General features: G+C 41.0%; 1 protein-coding gene across 4 annotated transcripts in view; it reads left to right on the top strand.

Moving 5' to 3' along the window:
• The first annotated feature begins 15098 nt into the window (after positions 1 to 15098).
• The window catches only part of LOC141134487 (carboxypeptidase A1-like), a 42300-nt gene continuing 34529 nt past the window's right edge, over positions 15099 to 22869 (top strand). Inside the window, exons 1-3 of one of the 4 annotated variants that reach the window (XM_073624015.1) lie at positions 15099 to 15199; positions 17235 to 17316; positions 18894 to 19028. In XM_073624015.1, coding sequence (XP_073480116.1) covers positions 15186 to 15199; positions 17235 to 17316; positions 18894 to 19028 — 231 coding nt within the window. In that variant the 5' untranslated portion in view covers positions 15099 to 15185. Of the gene's footprint in view, positions 15200 to 15541; positions 15687 to 15753; positions 15923 to 16588; positions 16696 to 17234; positions 17317 to 18893; positions 19029 to 22869 lie in introns of those variants that run through there. The other 3 variants (XM_073624016.1, XM_073624013.1, XM_073624014.1) reach the window with 3 other exon arrangements.

The following is a 22869-nucleotide window of genomic DNA, read 5'->3' as shown; positions in this document are numbered from 1 at the left end:
AACGTCAACAATAAAAATGCTGCTGGATTGTGCTGCTGCTGGATCTCGTCTGCAAGACCTAGGAGTGCCTCTATACCTGTTTTATATTAGCATAGATTTCTTTGTGGGTGAACACCTGGGCATTTACCTCAAACATAAAGTCTAGTGGCTACCCTTGGGAAAGTTAGATAGAGGACATGTGCATGACAAATTTGTTTTGTTTAGTTTCGTTTTGATTCATTAATCTAGTTATTTCGTTTAGTTAAATTTGGTTGATTCGTTCAATTCGTATTCGGAATTTGTATTCGGAATCCGTATTCTGAATTTTCAAATCTTGTTTGAATTTACCAATTTTTTTCGATTTGAAACTGTCAAATCGATAAATTTTCAATTCGATCTAAATGAAAGTGTTAAATTGTTTTCGATTCAAATGCAGCAAAGTGAACAAACAAAAGAAAAATATTCATCAAATGTTTACAATGACTCTTTAAATCACCTTTGGCTTAACAAAAACAGCATTATTTCCAAATGGTACTCTAATAACACACACAGGGGGTGATTTACTAAGACGAATGCGCTGCGCCAGTTCATACATTAATCGGTGCACCAGAAAAATCATTAATTGATCATGTGAACCGGCGCACGTGGACACGCAACACGATAATAAATATAAAATCCAACTGGCGCTATGGTAAATACGATTTTCTTGTTGATAACAGCACATGTCGAATGCAATTAGTTAATTTCATCTAATTGGGTGTGTCTTGCTATGCAATTAGTAGCTGTTTTCAGTTCATTAACCCCTTTTGATGCTAATCTCATGGGAATGCAGAATGCACTTTCTCCCTTATTTATAGTCTAACTTAAATTTACCAAATCAATAACACAGACACCATTGAGTTGCAAAATCATGGCCGCAGCACATTAACTGGTTTTGAATAAAATTTTTGATGAATAACAACTATATATATAAATATATTATTTATTAAGAAATTTCCTTGAACTTTATTAATCTGCAAAATATAACTTTGCTCAGCCATAAAACAACTCGAGCACAAATCTCATGAATCATAAAAACCGCCAGACTTGCATCTTCAAGTCCGGCCCCACCCCAACTGCGGCCGACTCAATACTAGACTGTAACCCTAAATTAATTATATCCAGCCCTACCTCAGATAAGTGCACGCCATCTGACCTATATGAGCCACTAAATCCTCCTTCAAGATCTAGGTGTCTGTATACATTTTTCCATTGTTTTATTTATGTCGATTTTTTTTTTTCAAATTTTTTTAAAGTTAGGATTGCTTAACCACAAAAGTCTGGGAACAATTTCTGAAAAGATTACTCTAGTATTTGGGGACGACATGGTGAGACTGTGTAAATCCCTCTTCATTTTATACATGAGATCCAGGGTGTTGACTTTACCCACATCATTCCCCCCCCCCCAAGGTGCCAAGGTGGATGATTACAATATCAGGAGTTGGCCAAACTTCAAACAACCTGCAAATATGAAAAGACAAATTAGCCCAGTGGAGACCCCGGGTGCCTTTCCAGAATACTTGAAAATTAGCACAATCCAAGGACAGATCAGATGTGTAGCAACATTAGTGCAGTGCAGCTCTTTAAAAATGCTCAGTAAATAAATGAGTGTCCTAGAATCCAAACAATTCTTCTATCACCTGGAATTTCAAAAGAAAGGTCAGGTCTCACATAAATTTTGAAACACTGAGCTTCCCATCTGCCCAGCCTTTGTACGATGGAGACGTCAAGTCCCATTCCTGCAGCCTTAATACGAAAAGAATTAAAAAAAAGAAAAGCCCCGATACGAAAAGAATGGGACGTAACTCACAATTGTAATCCTAACCTTTTCATGCAACCTTTCAAAACAAAATTAAACTGGTACTTGGGGTCATAGGAGAACTATCGGCATGAATAAGAAATAGACCTGAGGCTTAATGCGAATGTAATTCCTTACAAGGACTAATGGGCATATCATTTTATCGCCACGTGTATGTAGATTAATCCACTTACCTCTACCAATCCTATCTGTCTTAGACAATGGGATAAACAATTTAATCCCTGCATCCAAGACTTCCACATGCTGTAGCAAAAGACCAGCATGTGCTAATTTATTATTTGGAAGCAGTTCTGAGTTTCGTAATGGTCCAAAAAACACTAAAACAAATGCTACCTTAAATAGCTCAGATTCGAATTCTGAGAAACATACTTCTGAAGTAGTCATACAAATCTTTCTCAATAACTCAATTGAAATAGGTCTCCTATTATCAGCAGTAGGGATGGGCCGAACACCACCCGGTTCAGTTCGCACCAGAACCTGCGAACGGACCGAAAATTCGCACGAGCATTAGAACACCATTGACGTCTATGGGACTCGAACGTTCGAAATCAAAAGTGCTCATTTTAAAGGCTAATTTGCATGGTATTGTCCTAAAAAGGGTTTGGGGACCCGGGTCCTACCCCAGGGGACATGTATCAATGCAAAATAAACTTTTAAAAACGGCCGTTTTTTCGGGAGCAGTGATTTTAATGATGCTTAAAGTAGAAAAAAAAAGTGAAATATTCCTTTAAATATCGTACCTGGGGGGTGTCTATAGTATGCCTGTAAAGTGGCACGTGTTTCCCGTGCTTAGAACAGTCCCTGCACAAAATGTCATTTTTTAAAGGAAAAAAAGTCATTTAAAACTGCTTGCGGGTTTAATGTAATGTCGGGTCCTGGCAATACGGATGAAAATCAGTGAAACAACAGCATGGGTACCCCCCAGTCCATTACCAGGCCCTTTGGGTCTTGTATGGATATTAAGGGGAACCCCGCACCCACATTAAAAAAAGGAAAGGTGTGGGGCCACCAGGCCCTATATACTCTGAACAGCAGTATACAGGCGGTGCAAACAAGACAGGGACTGTAGGTTTGTTGTTAAGTAGAATTTGTTTGTAATTTTGAACGGGTACATTTTTAACGTGTTTAGCTCCAGCCAAAAAATATTTTTTAAGCTTTTTGGAAAACATAGGGAAGGGTTATCACCCCTGTGACATTTGTTTTGCTGTCTGTGCTCCTCTTCAGAAGATTTCACCTCACTTTTTGTCCCAATGACAAATGTTTTTTGAAAATTTGGGTTTTTTTGTGAAACAAGGATTGGTGATAAAGCATCAGTGGAAAGGAGAAATGTTTTTCCCATATTAACTCTTACAGGAGAGAATTTCCCTTCCTAGGGGTAGATTCATCTCACTTCCTGTTGTCTCCTTCCGTTTGCAAGTAGGAGTCGTTTGTAAGTTGGATGTTTGAAAGTAGGGGCCTGCCCTATATAATCAGCAGAAATTTGGGCCTTAGGTGTTGTTGTGGCCACAACACTGTAAGCCCTCACAGGGCCCTGCTGTGAAATATTAGATCAAGAATTGTAATTGCATGCCCCTGTTGAACAGGGGCAGAAAAATTGGGCCTTTGGTGGTGGTGGTCGTGCTGGTGCCATAACACTGTAAGTCCTCACTCGCTCTTGGTGGGTGCAGAAACGTGCCCTGCTGTGAAATATTAGATCAAGAATTGTAATTACATGCCCCTGTTGAACAGGGGCAGAAAAATTGGGCCTTTGGTGGTGGTGGTGCTGGTGCCACAACACTGTAAGTCCTCACTCGCTCTTGGTGGGCGCAGAAATGGGCCCTGCTGTGAAATATTAGATCAAGAATTGTAATTACATGCCCCTGTTGAACAGGGGCTGAAAAATTGGGCCTTTGGTGGTGGTGGTGCTGGTGCCACAACACTGTAAGTCCTCACTCGCTCTTGGTGGGCACAGAAACGGGCCCTGCTGTGAAATATTAGATCAAGAATTGTAATTACATGCCCCTGTTGAACAGGGGCTGAAAAATTGGGCCTTAGGCACTGGTGCTGGTACCACAACACTGCAACCCCTCACAGATACTCTAGTTGGAAGGCAGGAACAAGCCCTGCTGCAAAGTATTGCATCAAAAATTGTAATTACATGCCCCTGTTAAACAGGGGCTGAAAAATTAGACCTTAGGCACTGGTGCTGGTGCCACAACACTGCAACCCCTCACAGATGCTCTAGTTGGAATGCAGGAACGAGCCCTGCTGCAAAGTATTGCATCAAAAATTGTAATTACATGCCCCTGTTAAACAGGGGCTGAAAAATTAGGCCTTAGGCACTGGTGCTGGTGCCACAACACTGCAACCACTCACAGATGCTCTAGTTGGAATGCAGGAACGAGCCCTGCTGCAAAGTATTGCATCAAAAATTGTAATTACACGCCCCTGTTAGGCAGGGGCTGAAAAATTGGGCCTTAGGCACTGGTGGTGGCGCCCAGAACCAAAAATGTTCTTACAAGCTATCAGCGTGATCATTGAGGAGGAAGAGGATAATTACTCAGGATAGTCACTCAGCATCAGCATAGGCAGTCTTTGAAGGGATCTGAGATTTCAAAAAAAATTATTCGGTTACATCAGCATCAGGTGCTTGGTAGCTGGTGGTGATCCAAGACTGATTCATTTTTATGAAGGTCAGTCGATCGACCGAGTCCGTGGACAGACGCACCCTGTGATCGGTTACAAAGCCTCCAGCAGCACTGAATGTGCGTTCTGAAAGAACGCTGGATGCAGGACAGGCCAGTAGCTCAATTGCATACTGTGCAAGCTCTGGCCAGTGATCCATCCTCAAGACCCAGTAACCCAGAGGATTTTCGGTGGGAAAGGTGTCCAAGTCAGATCTTGCCCCTAGGTATTCCTGCACCATGTAAAACAGACGCTGGCGATGGTTGCTGGAACTGATCATACCTTGGGGCTGCGGACCAAAAAATTGTCTGAACGCATCGGTCAGACGGCCACCTTCTCCACCACTCCTTCTTTGACTGACCGAACCCTCAGCAACACGTTGTCCAGAAACAGGAGTTTGTAACCTCCCAGTCTCTGGGAACGCGTTGCACAGACCTTTCTGCAAGGCCTCCCGAAGATGTTTCATCCTCTGCTCCCTCTGCGATGGCAAGATAAGGTCCACAACCTTACCCTTGTAACGTGAATCAAGGAGGGTTGCCAGCCAGTATTGGTCCTTCTCCTTGATACCACGAATACGAGGATCCTTACGCAGGCTTTGCAGGATCAGGGAGGTCATGCAGCGTAGGTTTGCTGAGGCATTCGGTCCGGAGTCCTCTGGGTCACTAAGGAAGACATGGTCCGCAGCCACCTCCTCCCAGCCACGTACAAGTCCATGTGTTTCTTGGGACTGATCCCTTAAAGACTGCTGCTGATGCTGAGTGCCAGGCTCCACCTCCATACTGACACAATCCTCCTCCTCCTCCTCTTCCTGTGTGATCGGCAGGCACGCAGGAACACTGTCTGGATAAAGGGGGCCTTGAGAGCTAAGGAAGTCCTCCTCTTCCTGCCTCTGTTCTGCCTCAAGTGCCCTGTCCATTATTCCACGCAGCGTGTGCTCCAACAGGTGGACAAGGGGGACAGTGTCACTGATGCATGCACTGTCACTGCTCACCATCCTCGTGGCCTCCTCAAATGGTGACAGGACAGTGCATGCATCCCTGATTATGGCCCACTGGCGTGGGGAAAAAAAACAAGCCCCCCTGACCCTGTCCTGGTGCCATAGTCGCACAGGTACTCATTGATGGCCCTCTGCTGCATGTGCAGCCGCTGCAGCATGGCCAATGTTGAGTTCCACCTGGTGGGCATGTCACAGATTAGGCGGTTCTTGGGCAGGTTAAACTCCTTTTGGAGGTCCGCCAGCCGAGCACTGGCATTATATGACCGGCGGAAATGCACACAGACTTTCCTGGCCTGCCTCAGGACATCCTGTAAGCCCGGGTACCTGCCCAAGAACCGCTGTACCACCAAGTTAAGGACGTGAGCCAAACAGGGCACATGGGTCATTTGTCCCTGTCGGAGGGCAGAGAGGAGGTTGGTGCCATTGTCGCAAACCACCATTCCTGCCTTAAGTTGGCGTGGCATCAACCACCTCTGAACCTGCCCCTGCAGAGCTAACAAAACCTCTGCCCTAGTGTGGCTCCTGTCCCCCAAGCACACCAGCTCAAGCACCGCATGGCATCTTTTGGCCTGCGTACATGCGTAGCCCCTTGAACGCCTACAGAGCACCGCTGGTTCCAAGGACGAAGCACAGGAAGAGGCCATGGAGGAAGAAGAAGAGGAGGGGGTGGAGGAGAGAGGTGTGTCACAATCATTAGTAGTGGCATTTTGGAGGCGTAGTGGCGGAACAACCTCCAACACTACTGCACCTTGTCCTGCATGCTTCCCAGCTGCCAGCAGAGTCACCCAATGCGCCGTGAAACTTAGGTAACGTCCCTGTCCATGCCTGCTGGGCCATGAGTCAGCGGTAATATGCATGTGGACATTGCCTTCCACATGCCGGTAGAGAGCTGGAATCGCCTTCCGTGAGAAAGAGTGGCGTTTGGGTACCTGCCACTTAGGAACCGCACATTCCACAAACTCACGGAAGGGTGCAGAGTCTACCAACTGAAAAGGCAACAGTTGAAGTGCTAGCAATTTTGCCAAGCTAGCATTCAACCGCTGGGCATGTGGATGGCTGGGAGCAAACTTCTTTCGGCGGTGCAGCAGCTGGGGCAGGGAAATTTGCCTGGTACAATCTGACGTCAGTGTACAGATTGCCCACGAGTACTTGGCTGTGACACACCTAATTCTACACCTTCATTCCTCTCAGTGTAGGTCTCAGAGAGGACTGAAGGTATAGTGGGGTTGGAGATCTCAGCTGATGAGGAGCAAGGAGAGGTCCTCTTTGTTCTTTGGTGTGGGTCTTTTAGATACGCTTGCCAACGAACTGCATGGCAGGTCAACATATGTCTGGTCAAGCATGTGGTACCCAAGCGGGAGATGTTTTGGCTATGCGAGATACGCTTGAGACATATGTTGCAAATAGCAGCGGTGCGATCTGATGCACTCGTCTCAAAAAATGCCCACACCAAAGAACTTTTTGAATAACGCGCAGAGACTGCAGTGCCCTGCACATGTGGAGCTTAGGGGTGTGATGCAGTCAGTGTGCTGCCCTTAGGCTGGCCCCTGGAGTGCATCCTGCCTCGTTGGTGATGTGCCGCCTCCTCCTCCTCTCTCCTATCAGGCACCCACGTTGAGTCAGTGACCTCATCATCCCCTCCCTCCTCATCACTGGAGCAAACCTGGCAGTATGCTGCAGCAGGGGGAGCATGACTGCCAGATTGCTGTCCTTCTTGGGCACCCCCTCTGTCCGTGCTCATGTTACTGCCTTCATCTAGCTCAGTATCATCATCAGAGCCTTCCAAACGCTGGGCATCCTCCTGGAGCATGTACCCAACACTGTGGTCAAACAGTTCGAGGGACTCCTCAGGAGGACATGGTGGGGCTAGGGAAGGAATCACTGATGTCATTGAGCCGAGTGAAAAGGCCGCTGCTTTGCCAGACAAAGTACCCTGAGCATGGGTGAGAGAGGATGAGAAGGATGAGGACGGCTTGGTCATCCACTCGACCAAGTCTTCCACATGTTGCGGCTCAACACGGCCAGCTGCCGAAAAAAAGGCCAAGTGTGTCCCACGGCCACGTGCTGATGAGGATGCACCGTCTCCACGACCAGCACTAGACACAGAGCCTGCTTGCCCTCTTTTATTGGCTTGTGACTGTCTGCCTCTCCTTGTTGGCCTTCCAGACATACTAATGGTCTGTAGCTGCACTAAGCTGGGATATATATATATATATATATATATATATATATATATGTACTGATACTGCAGCTAGCAAAATCAACTGCCTGCCTGTAGTATGAGAATACCACCAACTCGCAAAAAACTAACTTGTAGCTCATTTAGCTGCCTGCGGTAGTGATAGGATCAGGAAAACACCACCAACCTTCTACAGGTAGCTTTAGCTGAACACTATGCAGAGCTCGCAAAAAAATAATTTGTAGGTTTAGCTGAACACTGTGCAGAGGTCTCACTGCACTAACTTGTAGTTTTAGCTGAACACTGTGAGCAGGACGCACTACACTAACTTGTAGCTTTAGATGAACACTGTGCAGAGGTCTCACTCCACTAACTTGTAGTTTTAGCTGAACACTGTGAGCAGGATGCACTACACTAACTTGTAGCCTCTAGCTGAACACTGTGCAGAGGTCTCACTACACTAACTTATAGTTTTAGCTGAACACTGTATGCAGGACGCACTACACTAACTTGTAGCTTTAGATGAACACTGTGCAGAGGTCTCACTACACTAACTTGTAGTTTTAGCTGAACACTGAGCAGGACGCACTACACTAACTTGTAGCTTTAGATGAACACTGTGCAGAGGTCTCACTACACTAACTTGTAGTTTTAGCTGAACACTGTGAGCAGGACGCACTACACTAACTTGTAGCTTTAGATAAACACTGTGCAGAGGTCTCACTATACTAACTTGTAGTTTTAGCTGAACACTGCGAGCAGGACGCACTACACTAACTTGTAGCTTTAGCTGAACACTGTGCAGAGGTCTCACTACACTAACTTGTAGTTTTAGCTGAACACTGTGAGCAGGACGCACTACACTAACTTGTAGCTTTAGATGAACACTGTGCAGAGGTCTCACTATACTAACTTGTAGTTTTAGCTGAACAGTGTGAGCAGGACGCACTACACTAACTTGTAGCTTTAGCTGAACACTGTGCAGAGGTCTCACTACACTAACTTGTAGTTTTAGCTGAACACTGTGAGCAGGACGCACTACACTAACTTGTAGCTTTAGATGAACATTGTGCAGAGGTCTCACTATACTAACTTGTAATTTTAGCTGAACACTATGAGCAGGACACACTACACTAACTTGTAGCTTTAGCTGAACACTGTGCAGAGGTCTCACTACAATAACTTGTAGTTTTAGCTGAACACTGTGAGCAGGACGCACTACACTAACTGTAAATAGTCTAGCTGCCTGACTGTGGTACTAATAGGATCAAAAGAACACCAGCAATTTTCTTCAGGTAGCTGTAAATACTGTAACAAGACAAGCCTGCCTGTCAGTAGGAAGATAACAGGAACGGATCTAGCTAAACTGAATACAGTGTATATATATATATATATATACAACACCTGGGATGTATATATATACACAATACACTGTAAGTGCAGCTAACTCACTGACTGTCCTGCCTAATCTAGCTAACTCAAATTAAATGACACTGTCTCTCTCTCTCTATCTCTCAGCACGCCGGAACACACTACACAGGGCCGCCGTGCAGGCGGCCTTATATAGTGTGGGGCGTGTTCTAAACCCCCTGAGCCATAATTGGCCAAAGCCACCCTGGCTTTGGCCAATTACAGCTCTCTCTACCGACGGCGCTGTGATTGGCCAAGCATGCGGGTCATAGTGCATGCTTGGCCAATCATCAGCCAGCAATGCACTGCGATGCCGCAGTGAATTATGGGCCATGACGCGCCATACGAATTTTACGCCAACGGCCCCTAACGTTCGAAATTCGGCGAACGACCGAACAGCCGATGTTCGAGTCGAACATGGGTTTCGACTTGAACGCGAAGCTCATCCCTAATCAGCAGTATAATGGCTCTTCTTGTAACCTTTCAGAGCATTTCCGAATTTCGAAATTTCGGAAATTCGGAATTACGGAAATTAGGAATTCGGAATTCTGAAATTCGGAATTTAGGAAATTTGGAAATTCGGAATTCGGAAATTGTTGAAATTGTAAATTTCAGAAATTCGAAAATTTCGGAAATTTGAAAATTCGAATTCAGAAATGAGAAATTTCGGAACTTTGGAAATTAGAAATGAGGAAATGAGGAAATTCGGAATTTCGGAAATTTGAAAAATCGGAAATTTGTAAAATTTGAAAATCAGAACATAAGAATTAAAATCTAAAAATTCAAAAGAATGGAAATCCGAAAATCCTTTTAAAATTTGGCTGTTAGTGAATGTAACGAGTGCGAATTTATCCGAATTTGCGAATTATCTGAAATAACGAATGCTGTATCTAAAGGAATGGAACGTAACCATCTAATAATAATAAATAACAATAATAGTAATAAAACCTTTTTATTATTATTATTTATTATTCATTTGTTCCATTCCATTTGTTTAGATGCAGCATTCGTTATTTCGGATAATTCGTAACTTCAGATACATTTGTATTTGTTACGATCACAAAGAGCCAAATTTGAAAGGAAATTCCAATACCTATAATTTAATTAGTTATTATTTAGAATTTAACTGATTTTCTTTCTTTTTTTCAGATTTTCGAATTTTCAGATTTTTGAATTTCCAAATTCCGAAAATTTGGAAATTCGGAATTTGAAAATTCGGAAATTCAGAAATTGAAAATTCATAATTCAAAAGTTTTAAATTCTAAAATTTCAGAAATTCGAAATTCGAAATTTGGAAATCCAAAAATTCTAAATTCAGAAATTCTGAAATCCAAAAATTCGGAAATTCCAAAATCCAAAAATTTGAAATTCGGAAATCTGAAAATTCGGAAATCCAAAAATTCGGAAATTCCAAAATCTGAAAATTCGAAATTCGGAAATTCAGAAATACGAAAATTTTCAAATTTCCGAATTTCCGAATTTTAGAAATTTTTCAAATTTCAGAATTTCCGAAAAAGCTAAAAAATAAAAACGAGCAATTTTTTTTGTCAGTGAACATGTCTAATATAAATAATAACTATATATGTTTATGTGTGTATATATGTGTTTTTTATATAATATATATATATATATATATATATATATATATATATATATATATATATATATATATATATATATTTGCAATATATAAATATATATATCCACATAGTACAAACACACACTGTATAGTTATAATGTATTTTCTTTTAGGACCCATTCACATCTGAGCAATGCAGAATTGTTGGCAGAATTACTCAATTCTTGCCATGATTCCAAATTGCTGTAAAATTATGTCAAAATCTGCAATGCGTATTTTGGTGCCATTCATTGCTAATGGCACCCCAAATGCAGTTAGCAGACATACATTTTGCCACACATTTAACAAATACACTACCAACATGCCAAAATGCGCATGAAAAAATGCACAATGCCCCATGCCCAAAAAATTTTCATTTTGGCTTTTTGGCCCTTTTTTGTGCGCATTTTGGTACAGTTTTTGATGCACTTTTTACTGCTTTTTTTCAACACACATTTTGGCGTGTTTTTTAATACTCATTTTAGCACATTTTTATGTGCATTTTGATGCTTTTTTAACGTATATTTTGGCTAATTTTTTTACCTGCGTTTTTGTGTGCATCCCGGAAACCCATGCAAAATGCATAATATGCTTGTGGTGCCATTAATTGTTAATGATACCCCAAAAGTGGCTAGCAAATGTGCTGTTTGCCAAAATACGCATGAAAAGCAAATCAAAATGCACATTAAAAAAGTGTCAAACTACATGCTAAAAGAAGCGCCAAAATGTGCATTACAACCCACACCAAAATGCGTGTTAAAATAACCTGTTCCAAAATGTGCGCTAAAGGGCCAGAATGTATATTTAAAAAAGCGCCAGTGCTTATTATTTTCATGTAATTACATGGTCTTTTTAACTTTGGTTTCACTTTTAAAACTCAGCTGCTCTGTAATCACAGAGGTGTATCAGGAGATCACAGGCAGTCCTCATCCTTCTACAAAGATCTCAGGTATTCTCAGAGGAAAAACTTCTCCTCTCATCTCCTTCTGAGAACAAATGTTCTCCGCTTCATAAATAGTGTGCCAGAGGAGAAGATTTTTCACTGAGAACCGATGAAGGCTGAAATGAGATAAATGATCTCTGTTTGATAAACGTACACCTAAAAAATGTATTTAATTTCAGTTTTTTTTTTATTTCACTACTATACGTGTTTTCTTTGGAAGAGTATTTAGGATCTTATGTGTAGCATTGTTATTTCACTGAAAATGTATATATATGACACTTTTACTTGTGTTTCTGGAAACCTTTTAGGTTTTCTGTTGATTTAAGGTCTGTGTCTGTTGGACAGCGAACCATTTTTTCATTTTATATATTATTGTTTTAGTGGTTGGAGTTCACGGTATCAGTGCTGCAGCAGTTCAGCAATCTTGCACATACAGTATCTCACAAAAGTGAGTACACCCCTCACATTTTTGTACATATTTTATTATATATTTTCATGTTACAACACTGAAGAAATGGCACTTTACTACAATGTTATGTAGTGAGTGTACAGCTTTTATAACAGTGTAAATTTGCTGTCACCTCAAAATAACTCAACATACAGCCATTAATGTCTAAACCACTGGCAACAAAATTGGGCCCAATTAGCCATTTTCCCTCCCCGGTGTCATGTGACTTGCTAGTGTTACAAGGTCTCAGGTGTGAATGGGGAGCAGGTGTGTTAAATTTGGTGTTATCTCTCTCACTCTCTCATACTGGTCACTGGAAGTTCAACATGGCACCTCATGAAGAAGAATTCTCTGAGGATCTGAAAATAAGAATTGATGCTCTACATAAAGATGGCCTAGGCTATAAAAAGATTGCAAATACCCTGAAACTGAGCTGCAGCACGGTGGCCAAGACCATACAGCGGTTTAACAGGACAGGTTCCACTCAGAACAGACTTTGCCATGGTTGACCAAATAATTTTTTATAGGTATTTTTTTGTCTTCTCTTGTAACTAGTTCTTTTGTGATTGTCTACTACTGAGGGATTACTTCTTTTATTTGTTATGTTTTTTTACATGTTTAAAATAAGCTAAAAATATCAAACTAACTTACATGTCAAAAATCACCAATCCATCATTCTAATGCCGGCATTTGAAAAAGAGGACCGTGTCCCTTGAAACACATTGTGCTCACCCCCTTCTGACATCACCATAGGATTCTGACAGCTGTCATCTTCACAGTGCAACTGAAGATGCCGCCGGCTCTTTCTCTCCATACTACCTGCTGAAGCTTTGGAGCCATCTGTTGCCTCTGTGTATCTTCAGCTGATTGGCTCTGGTGTCTCAACCTGCTGTTTTACTATCCACTGGTGGATTGAAGATTTTTGGCATGTAAGTGTGCTGCTTTCAATAAAGGTGTTTTTTGCTTGGTATTAACTTCAGAGCCCTGCTTTTTGCTGTTACCTACTTTATGAGGTGATCCTGCCAGTGGCTTCCCGAGCACCACCCCCTCTATCCACGGCCGCCCCCCCATGCGCTATCCACAGCCGCTATTTTGAAAGAACACCGCCACCCCCTATTCATGCATCTTTCCCATTTCAGAATGCTGGTGCATGAATTACAGCGGCGGGGGGTGTTTTTTTGAAGCACCTGATTAGAGCCAGAGGCTCTAATGGGCTTCAAAATAGAGTGGGCTCGTGGCACAGAGTATTGCTCCAGGAGCCCACCCAGGTGTTACAATAGCAAATTAATATTCGCTATTGAAACACTGATCCTCAGTCTGGCCAATCAGAAGCAGGTCTGAGACCCGTTTTCCGATTGGCTGAAAAGAGAAGAGTCCCAATTGGCCTCCAAGGAGAAGGGAGGAAACAGAAGCCGCCGCGATGCCTGTGGAGAGCAGGGGAAAGGAAAGCCGTCGCCGCTGCCCACCATAGATGGAGTAAGTGCACCAGACCCACCCGACTGACCGGCCGGGGGGGGTGGTACTGTTTGCCACCCCCCAAAAAAAATTATGACCGGCCGCCACTGGATCCTGCCCAGATCTTATGAGAGCTGCAGAGATGAACCACATTCCATTCACTCATCCAATCTTCATCCAACCATCATCTATCCACCATTCATCCATACATCTTCCATTCATCTAGTATTGCTACAATTGATGTTGTACCACAGACTCTCAATGTGTTTATCCATGGGCTAGTTGTCATTACATTGTACAGAGGAGCGCTGGATGTTTTGTGTAATTTTTACATGTTTCTTTTGTTTTTGCTTATGCAATGTGAGATCTAGCAATCCCTGAAAAAATGTCCAAAGTCAAAAGCTAATGCTTTGAATGATTAATTTGTTAATAACACAGAAGTTCAGCTAGGATTATTCCAGTAGCATGAGGAATTGACCTGTTAGCCAGTCAGGGCAAAGTTTCAGGTTCACTGATTAACCTTCTTTATGCCTAGTACACATGGGCCGAATGTCGGCCGGCATCGGCCGGTTCAATAGAAACCGGCCGACATTCAGCCCATGTGTATGGCACCGATTTGGCTGGCTTCTGTCGAAGGATCATGACCAAAAAGGTCTGCCAACCATCTCTCGATCAGCGCTCACAGCCAATGGCTGAGAGCGCTGACCAGAGTGTCTGGCGGGGGGCCTTCCCCCTGTCAGAACACAATAGCTCAGCAGGGAAGATTGTTGTACTAACATTAGACTTGAGCTGTCAGCTAGTGGTGTGTACTAGGCTTTACTCTTTTTTTTAGAGAACATGCCATCTCCATGCTTCTCACCTTCCTCCAACTATGCAGCACTGGAGGAAGCAATAACCAGGCCCGAGTGGGGGCATTTCAAGTTAGCCCTTCCCAGCACTAAGCTTATATAGTTCTAACAATGGTGCACTGCTGCTGATATAATCCTTTGCTAACCAAACACTACAATGAGACATCATGATTTTAACAAAAGTTATGAAGAATAAGGGTGGGCAGATGCCCATAGATTTAGATACCGTGTACACTATAATAGATGGTTATTGGATGTATATGTAATAGGTTTAGAATATTAAGGATGCTTAGGGGGCTATTTATAATTGTTTTACACAAGATTCACACAACATTCACCTAGGATTCACAAATTTGTCTAGTTAAAACAATTAGTTAAATGTGTGAATTTTGGCTAAAAGTTAGACCCATTAGTGAGGGATATAAATTTGGATTAGCAGTAGTGTGCATGTTATTGACTGTACATTATTAAATACAGTGCTAATCAATTCTTATTTGGAGACTTGAAGCTTGAATGTAGTGTTTTTATGTATATTCTAAAATCCCAAGGACTGGTTACAGTTTGCTAAAAATAACTGCAAATGCATGAGCTTATACCATAGCATCAATGCTTTTACAGCCAATTACCTTTAATAGTTAATTTTTCTTTCCTGATGTGATGTTTGTTTCCTGGCAGTATCCTAATAGAAAGCAAACAAGCTAATAACACAAGTTCAGAGAAAGGAATACACGGAGTACAGCTTTATCTCTGTCCTAAAATGATCACAACAGCTGTGAGCTTTCACTCATGTCTTTACACAGGTATGGCAAATACGATCTGACTTGCTAAGTATGACAGTATGCGGTTGATTCACTAATGGAGTACAGACTGCCCACTTAGCAAATATGGGTTCACTTCAATCTTGCAATCATTTGCAAAAGCCTACCTTTTTATTTCCTGTGCACATAATTGAGAATTCAGAGTCAAAGCTAACAATGCAAAGTGGACATACACTTCCGCATTCCTCTGGTCAATGTGTCAGCAAAGCAGTAGGGAGTCCTTTCCTAAATGATTGATAGGATGCACAGTATTATGGGAGCTTTATGTCATTGTTTATCTAATAAAGATTTTACTTTCAAAACACCCTTTTTCCAGTTCATTTCAGAAAGTAGATTGAACCCAGCAGGGGATCTGGTCTCTACAAATCTTTCCTGGTCCAGCTAGAGGAATCTGCACATATCTAATCAGAGGCATTGCTAGGATTGTAAAAGGTCTGCAGCAGTCCTTGGCACCTGGAGGAGAGCAATGGTATGGTGCGCTTTGGGGTGAATGGTCAGTTTGACCAAACCTCATTAAGAGTGGAAGGGGCTTAAAAGACTAAGGTTAAATCAAACCTGAGCCTACTCTGCTCTTGGTCAAGAATGCTTCATGCACAAAGTTCAGGGTCAGGAGTGCATGCCGCACAGACTGCAGAGGACAGGTGTGCATAATGTGCAAAATGCAGGGGTCAGAAGTGCGTACCACACTAAGTGCAATGGTGACCAGTAAGTAATGCACAGAGTGCAGAGATTAATAGTCAGCAATTCCACCCAAGCAAAAACTCCCCTTCTCTTTTTGTACAACCTACACCCCCCCCCCCCCCGTGACTAAATGACCTTCCGCTTCAGCTCCTTAGCATTGCATTGCATCTGCTGGTGAGTGCCCCAGGTCCATATGCTGCGACCACCCATGTTTTATTTTTCTATACCGCTGCCAGCTTCTGTCCCTACCCTACTGCCTATCAGAGCCAAGGAAAGAGCTCTGAAATGAATCCTCAGCTCTGTGCAGGTCTAACAGGTGTTAGCAATCAGTGTATTCACCAGCAGATGCAGGGCACATGCCCCAGGTGCCTGGCACTGGCATTGCCCTGCAGCTAACATTGGAAGAGGTGAAGAAACAAACCGAGCACCAGCTTTCTTGGGGAAAACAATAACCTAGCACATTGACTTTCATCATGTGAGTTATTAACTAAGGTGTTTGCTGTTACTTAAAAAATGAAACACATCCAAAATCAGTTTCACTGAGAAAGCAGTGTCCTCAAATTATTTGGCAGCTTAACTCCTTAAAACTCATTTAAGCATTATCTACTAGGTAAGTCATAAGTGTTGAAATGAGTAATGACTGCTGATATAAAAAGACCTTGATAATTCAAATAAAGCCTTATAAATAAACAGCATTTCTGCTGGTGCATTTTTCAACAAACAGTAGCAGATATGAATACTTTGCTAGTCATCTCCATCCTTCTAGTGGCTGTGTACAGCCAAGAGCTTTTTGTTGGGTAAGTCATTTACTCATTTCATTGGCCTAGAGGCAAATTTAACTACCATGTCACTGAGAAGAGCGTATACTTATCAAAATGTATTAATAACAAAAGAAAAAACTTGCTGTAGATGCATCTGGCACATATGTAGCCCTTATGACTTTTACATTCATGCAGTTGCTAATATTGCATATCAATCTTCATTAATAAAAGAAAAAAAAAACAAGATCTACTTTTTGTAAGTTCAGAATGGTTTTGTTGCTAATTGCAAATAATTGATTAACGGGTTTAAATGTTTCTTATTGCACATGTGTATATGCCTAACGTAGTATATCATACTTTATTTTATTTTTGTGTCGTTGATAATGCATGCAGTCTGCTATATGCATAGTATTTCTAAATAGTAGACTCTTTTGGAATCTGCATACCTTTTCCCTCTCTCCTATATCTATATATATAGATCTATATATAGATCTATATATATAGATATATATATATCTCCATATTGTGCATGTGTGTGTTTGTGAGCATAACAAAATAAAAACAATATATTATAGAGATCAAGTTCTACGTGTTGAAGCCAAAGATGATACTCAGCTTTACATATTGAGACAGCTGGAAGCTTTGAATCATTTACAGGTACCAGTACCAATTCCTACACCTTCTTGACACTAAGGCTCAATTCACACCTATGCATGTTGCTTTTGGGCGTTTTTGGAGGTTTTTTTTTCATGCTTGCCACATTTTTGAGCAGCGTTTTTGCGGCGTTTTTGCAGCGTTTTTGCAGCGATTTGCGTTTTGCGTTTTTTTTTTTTTTTTTTAGTTTTTTTTTTTACAGTCTAAAAAAAAAATAAAAAAAAAAAAAAAACGGCAAAAACGCATCAAAAACGCTGCAAAAACGGTGCACTTGCGTTTTTGATGCTTGTCCATTGACTTCTATTACATGCAAAACGCTGCATTTTGCATGAAAAAAAGTCCCTGACCCTTTCCAAAAATGCAGAGAAACAAAAAGGCATTGATGTGAACATGTTCCATAGGAACCCATGTTAAAAAATTCCCGTGCATTTCTGCAAAATGCAAAATGCATCAAAAAACGCGCTAGTGTGAATGGAGCCTAATATTTAAACTGCAACTAAAGATTAGTAATGCACAGCAATCAATCAGATTTCTTTTTGTTGAAGTCAATTTATTGACAAACGACTTCTTATTGACCTGAGCTAACACTCAACAGAGTGAAGTGTTGGGCGAAGCAAGATTTTCCATCTTGAAAACAAGGATATTTTTCTGTACTTCCATCTCTAAGGGCCAGTGTGATATTTGTACCATTCACTTTCTAGCTGACATTTCTATTGCACTTTTCAATGTTAACACATCCCCTATGACAATAAGCCTCCTGTTGTGATAAGCAGTTGTTGCTTTTTTTCTTATGTTTTCAAATACAATTTAATTTAATGTAGATGCAAATGATTCCACAACAGCTATTTTTTGAGTGAGGAAACAAAAATGTGACTACATTGTAATTCCCAATGTTGACCAATCACATTTCACCCTATACTCTAAAAAATGCAAAAAAAAAAAAAAAATAAAACATTACATTAAAAAATTGTCAAAAAAAAGAATAAAAGGGGAGGAAAAAGTATAAAAAATATTTTAGCAAATAAGTTTGCTGAAACTGATATTATGTCACATTGTAGTCATGAATGAAGCCTGTAATAACTGTTTGAAGATTTCATTCATACATTAGCTGCTGTCAACACTCCTAATATACAGAGCAGGATAGGTTGTCATACTGACAGCTGGGAACTGCAGGTTATTCTGTGTGAGAGGTTCTCTCTGTAATCTGTATAAGAAATGGGTCCACAAACCAGGTGCACCTTTCCTACTGTAGCATCTGATGTGCCTCTGCTTCCTTGTCATTGGCCAGTCCCTGGAGGTACAACTAAACAGTACATTTTGCTGAAAAGGTGCACATATTTTTTTACATCGAAATATGGTGTTTTTATCAGTCTGTTCTTTAACTCCCTACAACATTGGGCATATTTAGCCGGTATTTGCTTCTTGTGTATGTAAAATCATATAATTGCAGTCTATACATCAATATTATCCTAACTAAGTATCTTTTATGCTGGTATAGAATAAACCTTTTTTAAAATTTAAGTTATTATGTAAATTCTTCCTTTATTGTTGACTAATCATATAAATTATTTGTATTTCAGATTGATTTTTGGCGCAGCCCTACAAGACCTAAACTTCCTGTAGACATGAGAGTTCCTTTCCCTGTTTTACAAAATGTTAAAGTTTTTTTAGAATCCAACAATATTGAGTATTCCATAATGATAGAAGATGTTCAGGTAACAACTATGTGGTTTATAAATAGATATTGTGAAAATATAAAGTGCAGCGCTAAAAATACAATTCAAAATAATGCAAATGTGACTATAGCATATAATAACTATAAAGTGCAGATGTGCAAAAGTAGCTATGACTACTATACAATAATGATTTCATATGTGACCAACACAATACATAGATGCACACGTTATATTATAAAGTGCAGTAACATATAAATAATAATTCATTCAACAGTGCAAATGTGAAAAAGACGCTCAAGACATCTGGACATCCTTTCATGGGATCCTTGATCCAACAAGCACTTTGTTACCCCCCTAAATAAGGGTGGTCGCTGGCTTTCTGGTAAGTCTTTTAGCTCACTGTGGTGACGGTATCACGTGGTCAAGAATTTGATCCATGCTTCATATCTCACGTGGGATGTTTTTCATTAAATTCCAGCCATTAATTAATTTTTTCACATTCGCACTGCTGAATGATTTATTATTTGGCACTTTATATGTTACTGCACTTTATAATATAACGTGTGTATCTATGTATTGTGTTGATCACATATGAAATCATTATTGTATAGTAGTCATAGCTACTTTTGCACATCTGCACTTTATAGTCATTATATGCTATATTCACATTTGCATTATTTTGACATGTATTTTTAGCACTGCACTTTATGTTTTCACATTTTGACTTAGTGCCCAATATCTGGGATATAGTGTTCATCTGCTGTTCTTGTTTAATTTTTACTAAGTGCGGATATTATTTTTTCACTTGTTCATAAACGATAGTCGAGTTTGTGGAAATTATTGTTCAGATTCACCAACCACTCTATATGTGAAGTTTGGTCCTCTTATGCTATGTACACACGATAGGATTTTACGACAACAAAACCGTGGATTTTTTTCCGAAGGATGTTGGCTCAAACTTGTCTTGCATACATACGGTCACACAAATGTTGTCGAAAATTCCGAACGTCAAGAACGCGGTGACTTACAACACGTACGACGAGCCTAGAAAAATTAGGTTCAATAGCCAGTGCAGCTCTTCTGCTTGATTCCAAGCATGCGTGGACTTTTGTGCGTCGGAATTGTGTACACATGCTCGGAATTTCTGTCGGAAAATTTGAGAACCTGCTCTCAAACATTTGCTGGTGGAAATTCTGACAACAAATGTTCTATGGAGCATACACACATGTTGGCGGAAATTCCGACAACAAATGTTCTATGGAGCATACACACGGTCGGACTTTAGGACAACAAGCTCACATCCAACATTTGTTGTTGGAAAATCCTATTGTGTGTACGGCCCATAACAAGGCAAAGTTATATCCTGTGCTTTAGCAATATTATATTTAGTACCGAAGCGGGAAATTACACTTACCTCTTTTTCTGTGCTACTCGTGCCCCACTGCAACTATTTCTTTAAAGCCCAAAAAACAATAGACCAGTCTGTGAAAATAATTGTTCAGATTCACTAACCACTCGATACGAATAGTTTGGATTTAAAGCAGTATCTTGTAGCAATATTATATTTAGCACTGGAGTGGGAAATTGCACTCATTTTCTGTGGTACTCCAATTGGCCACCCAGTATGTGGGATTTTTGACATCTGAAATCTGCAAATTGATTCCCCTCTCTGCTTGAAATGTTGTATTTGAAGACCTTAACATCCAATATATGGAATTATATCAGAGTACAAACTATCCCTATTCCCAAACAATTGTTTCTATTTGTATATTTATGTTACATACAGTGCCTTGAAAAAGTATTCATACCCCTTGAAATTTTCCACATTTTGTCATGTTACAATCAAAAACGTAAATGTATTTTATTGGGATTTTATGTGATAGATCAACACAAAGTGGCACATAATTGTGAAATGGAAGGAAAATGATAAATGGTTTTAAAAATATATTACAAATAAATATCTGACAAGTGTGGCTTGCATTTGTATTTTGCCCCCCTGAGTCAATACTTTGTAAAACCACCTTTTGCCGCAATTACAGCTTTTACGGTCTTTTTGGGGATGTCCCTACTAGCTTTACATCTAGAGAGTGCATCTAGAGATTGAAGTTTTTGCCCATTCTTCTTTGCAAAACAGCTCAAGCTCTGTCAGATTGGATGGAGAGCAGCTGTGAACAACAATTTTAAAGTCTTGCCACAGATTCCTAATTGGACTTAGGTCTGGACTTTGGCTGGGCCATTCTAACACATGAATATGTTTTGATCTAAATCATTTTATTGTAGCTCTGACTGTATGTTTAGGGTTGTTGTCGTGCTGAAAGGTGAACCTCCACCCCAGTCTCAAGTCTTTTGCAGACTCTAATGCCGCGTACACACGGTCGGACTTTTCATCTACAAAAGTCCAACGGACGCTGACGGACTAAAGGTGGCTGGTAATCCGATCGTGTGTGGGCTTCTCCGGACTTTCAACGGACTTTTTTAGCCTCAAATCCGACGGACTTTAGATTTGAAGCATGCTTCAAATCTTTACGTCGTAAGTACGACGGACCCCGAAGTCCGCTCGTCTGTATGCTAGTCCGACGGACAAAAAAACGACGCATGCTCATAAGCAAAAACTAAACGGAAGCACTCGGTCTAGTAAAACTAGTGTTCGTATTGTAGGTAGCACATTCATCACGCTGCAAAATCTGTGATCGTTCAATGCAGCGCATTTTATTTCTTCTTTACGAAGGCTCTAAAGAACGAAGGTGTTTTGCTGTTCATAATCAGAGTTCTCCCAAACTGATTTCTGGATTCTTTTTCTCTTTGATCTCATGAATGATATAGTATGCCTTTTTAAAACAATGTTTCCATACTAATAATACTTTTTCCCCTTTTTATTTTTTTTTTTTTTTTTTTTTTTTTTTTTTTTAGGTTTGTAAAGTTAACACAAAGAACCCATTATTTTTTTTTTTTTTTTTTATAGTGTTTATTTTTTAGTTTTTAGATAAAGTTAACCCAAAGCACCGTTTTTGGTTACGTAATTTTTTGGATTTTCAAGACTTACCACTTGAACATTATTAACATTAGTAATGTATTTTTGGTGTGTTTTTTTTCAAACTCAATGAGATTGTTGTCCCTTGTTAATTTAACATTGTGTGTAAAATCAATGATTTCAAAGAAAACACATAAAGTCTTTTGCTAAACTCAAAAAATATCCATTTATTCATGGTCAAAATAAAATAAAGAGGAAGTCAACGCTGGAAAAAGTCGGTGTACCAGAAAATTGGGATCTTGAGGAGTCCATATAAGAGGGAGCACAATCTGGTCCAAGAATCCCAGAGATCAACAGCACCAGCAGATGATCTAGATGTCCCCAGACTGTGGTCCTACAACAGCCTGCGTCTTCTGTCAGACCAGACTGAACCCAGGTCATCATTTTCTTCTCTTCCCTGCAGCCTTTCCTCCACGCTGCCCTGCAGCCTTCCCTGTAGCCTTCTTTTGAGGCTGTGGCTCTGGTGTTTCAGTTGTGGCAGGAGGAGGAGGAGGAGGAGGAGGAGGAGGAGGGGGGGCTGCCTCATGTAGTTGGGTGTTTTGTGTTAGCGTGCCCTGCAGCCCCTTATGGATTGTTTCCCCAAATAGGCGCTCACAAATGAGGCGCTGCTCCCTATTCATCTGAAGAAGCCTGCTGGCTAAGTAGCAGCCATAGGATTCTTCCGCTTCAGGGGGGCTCCTTAAAAAACGGGTGGCCTCTTGCATGAGGCGCAGGGATGCGTCCTGTGTGACCATCCCCTTCCTGGCCCTTTTTTTGGGAAGGTGGAGGGGAGGCACTTGGGATTCGGTCAGGCTCCTACTGGGCCCAGCCACCTCACTTGGCCCAGCCACCTCACTTGGCCCAGCCACC

Source organism: Aquarana catesbeiana, linkage group LG03, assembly GCF_042186555.1.
Source record: "Aquarana catesbeiana isolate 2022-GZ linkage group LG03, ASM4218655v1, whole genome shotgun sequence".
Classification (NCBI taxonomy): domain Eukaryota; kingdom Metazoa; phylum Chordata; class Amphibia; order Anura; family Ranidae; genus Aquarana; species Aquarana catesbeiana.
The sequence above is the reverse complement of the archived record's forward strand: the minus strand, read 5'-3'. Positions and strand labels throughout refer to the sequence as shown.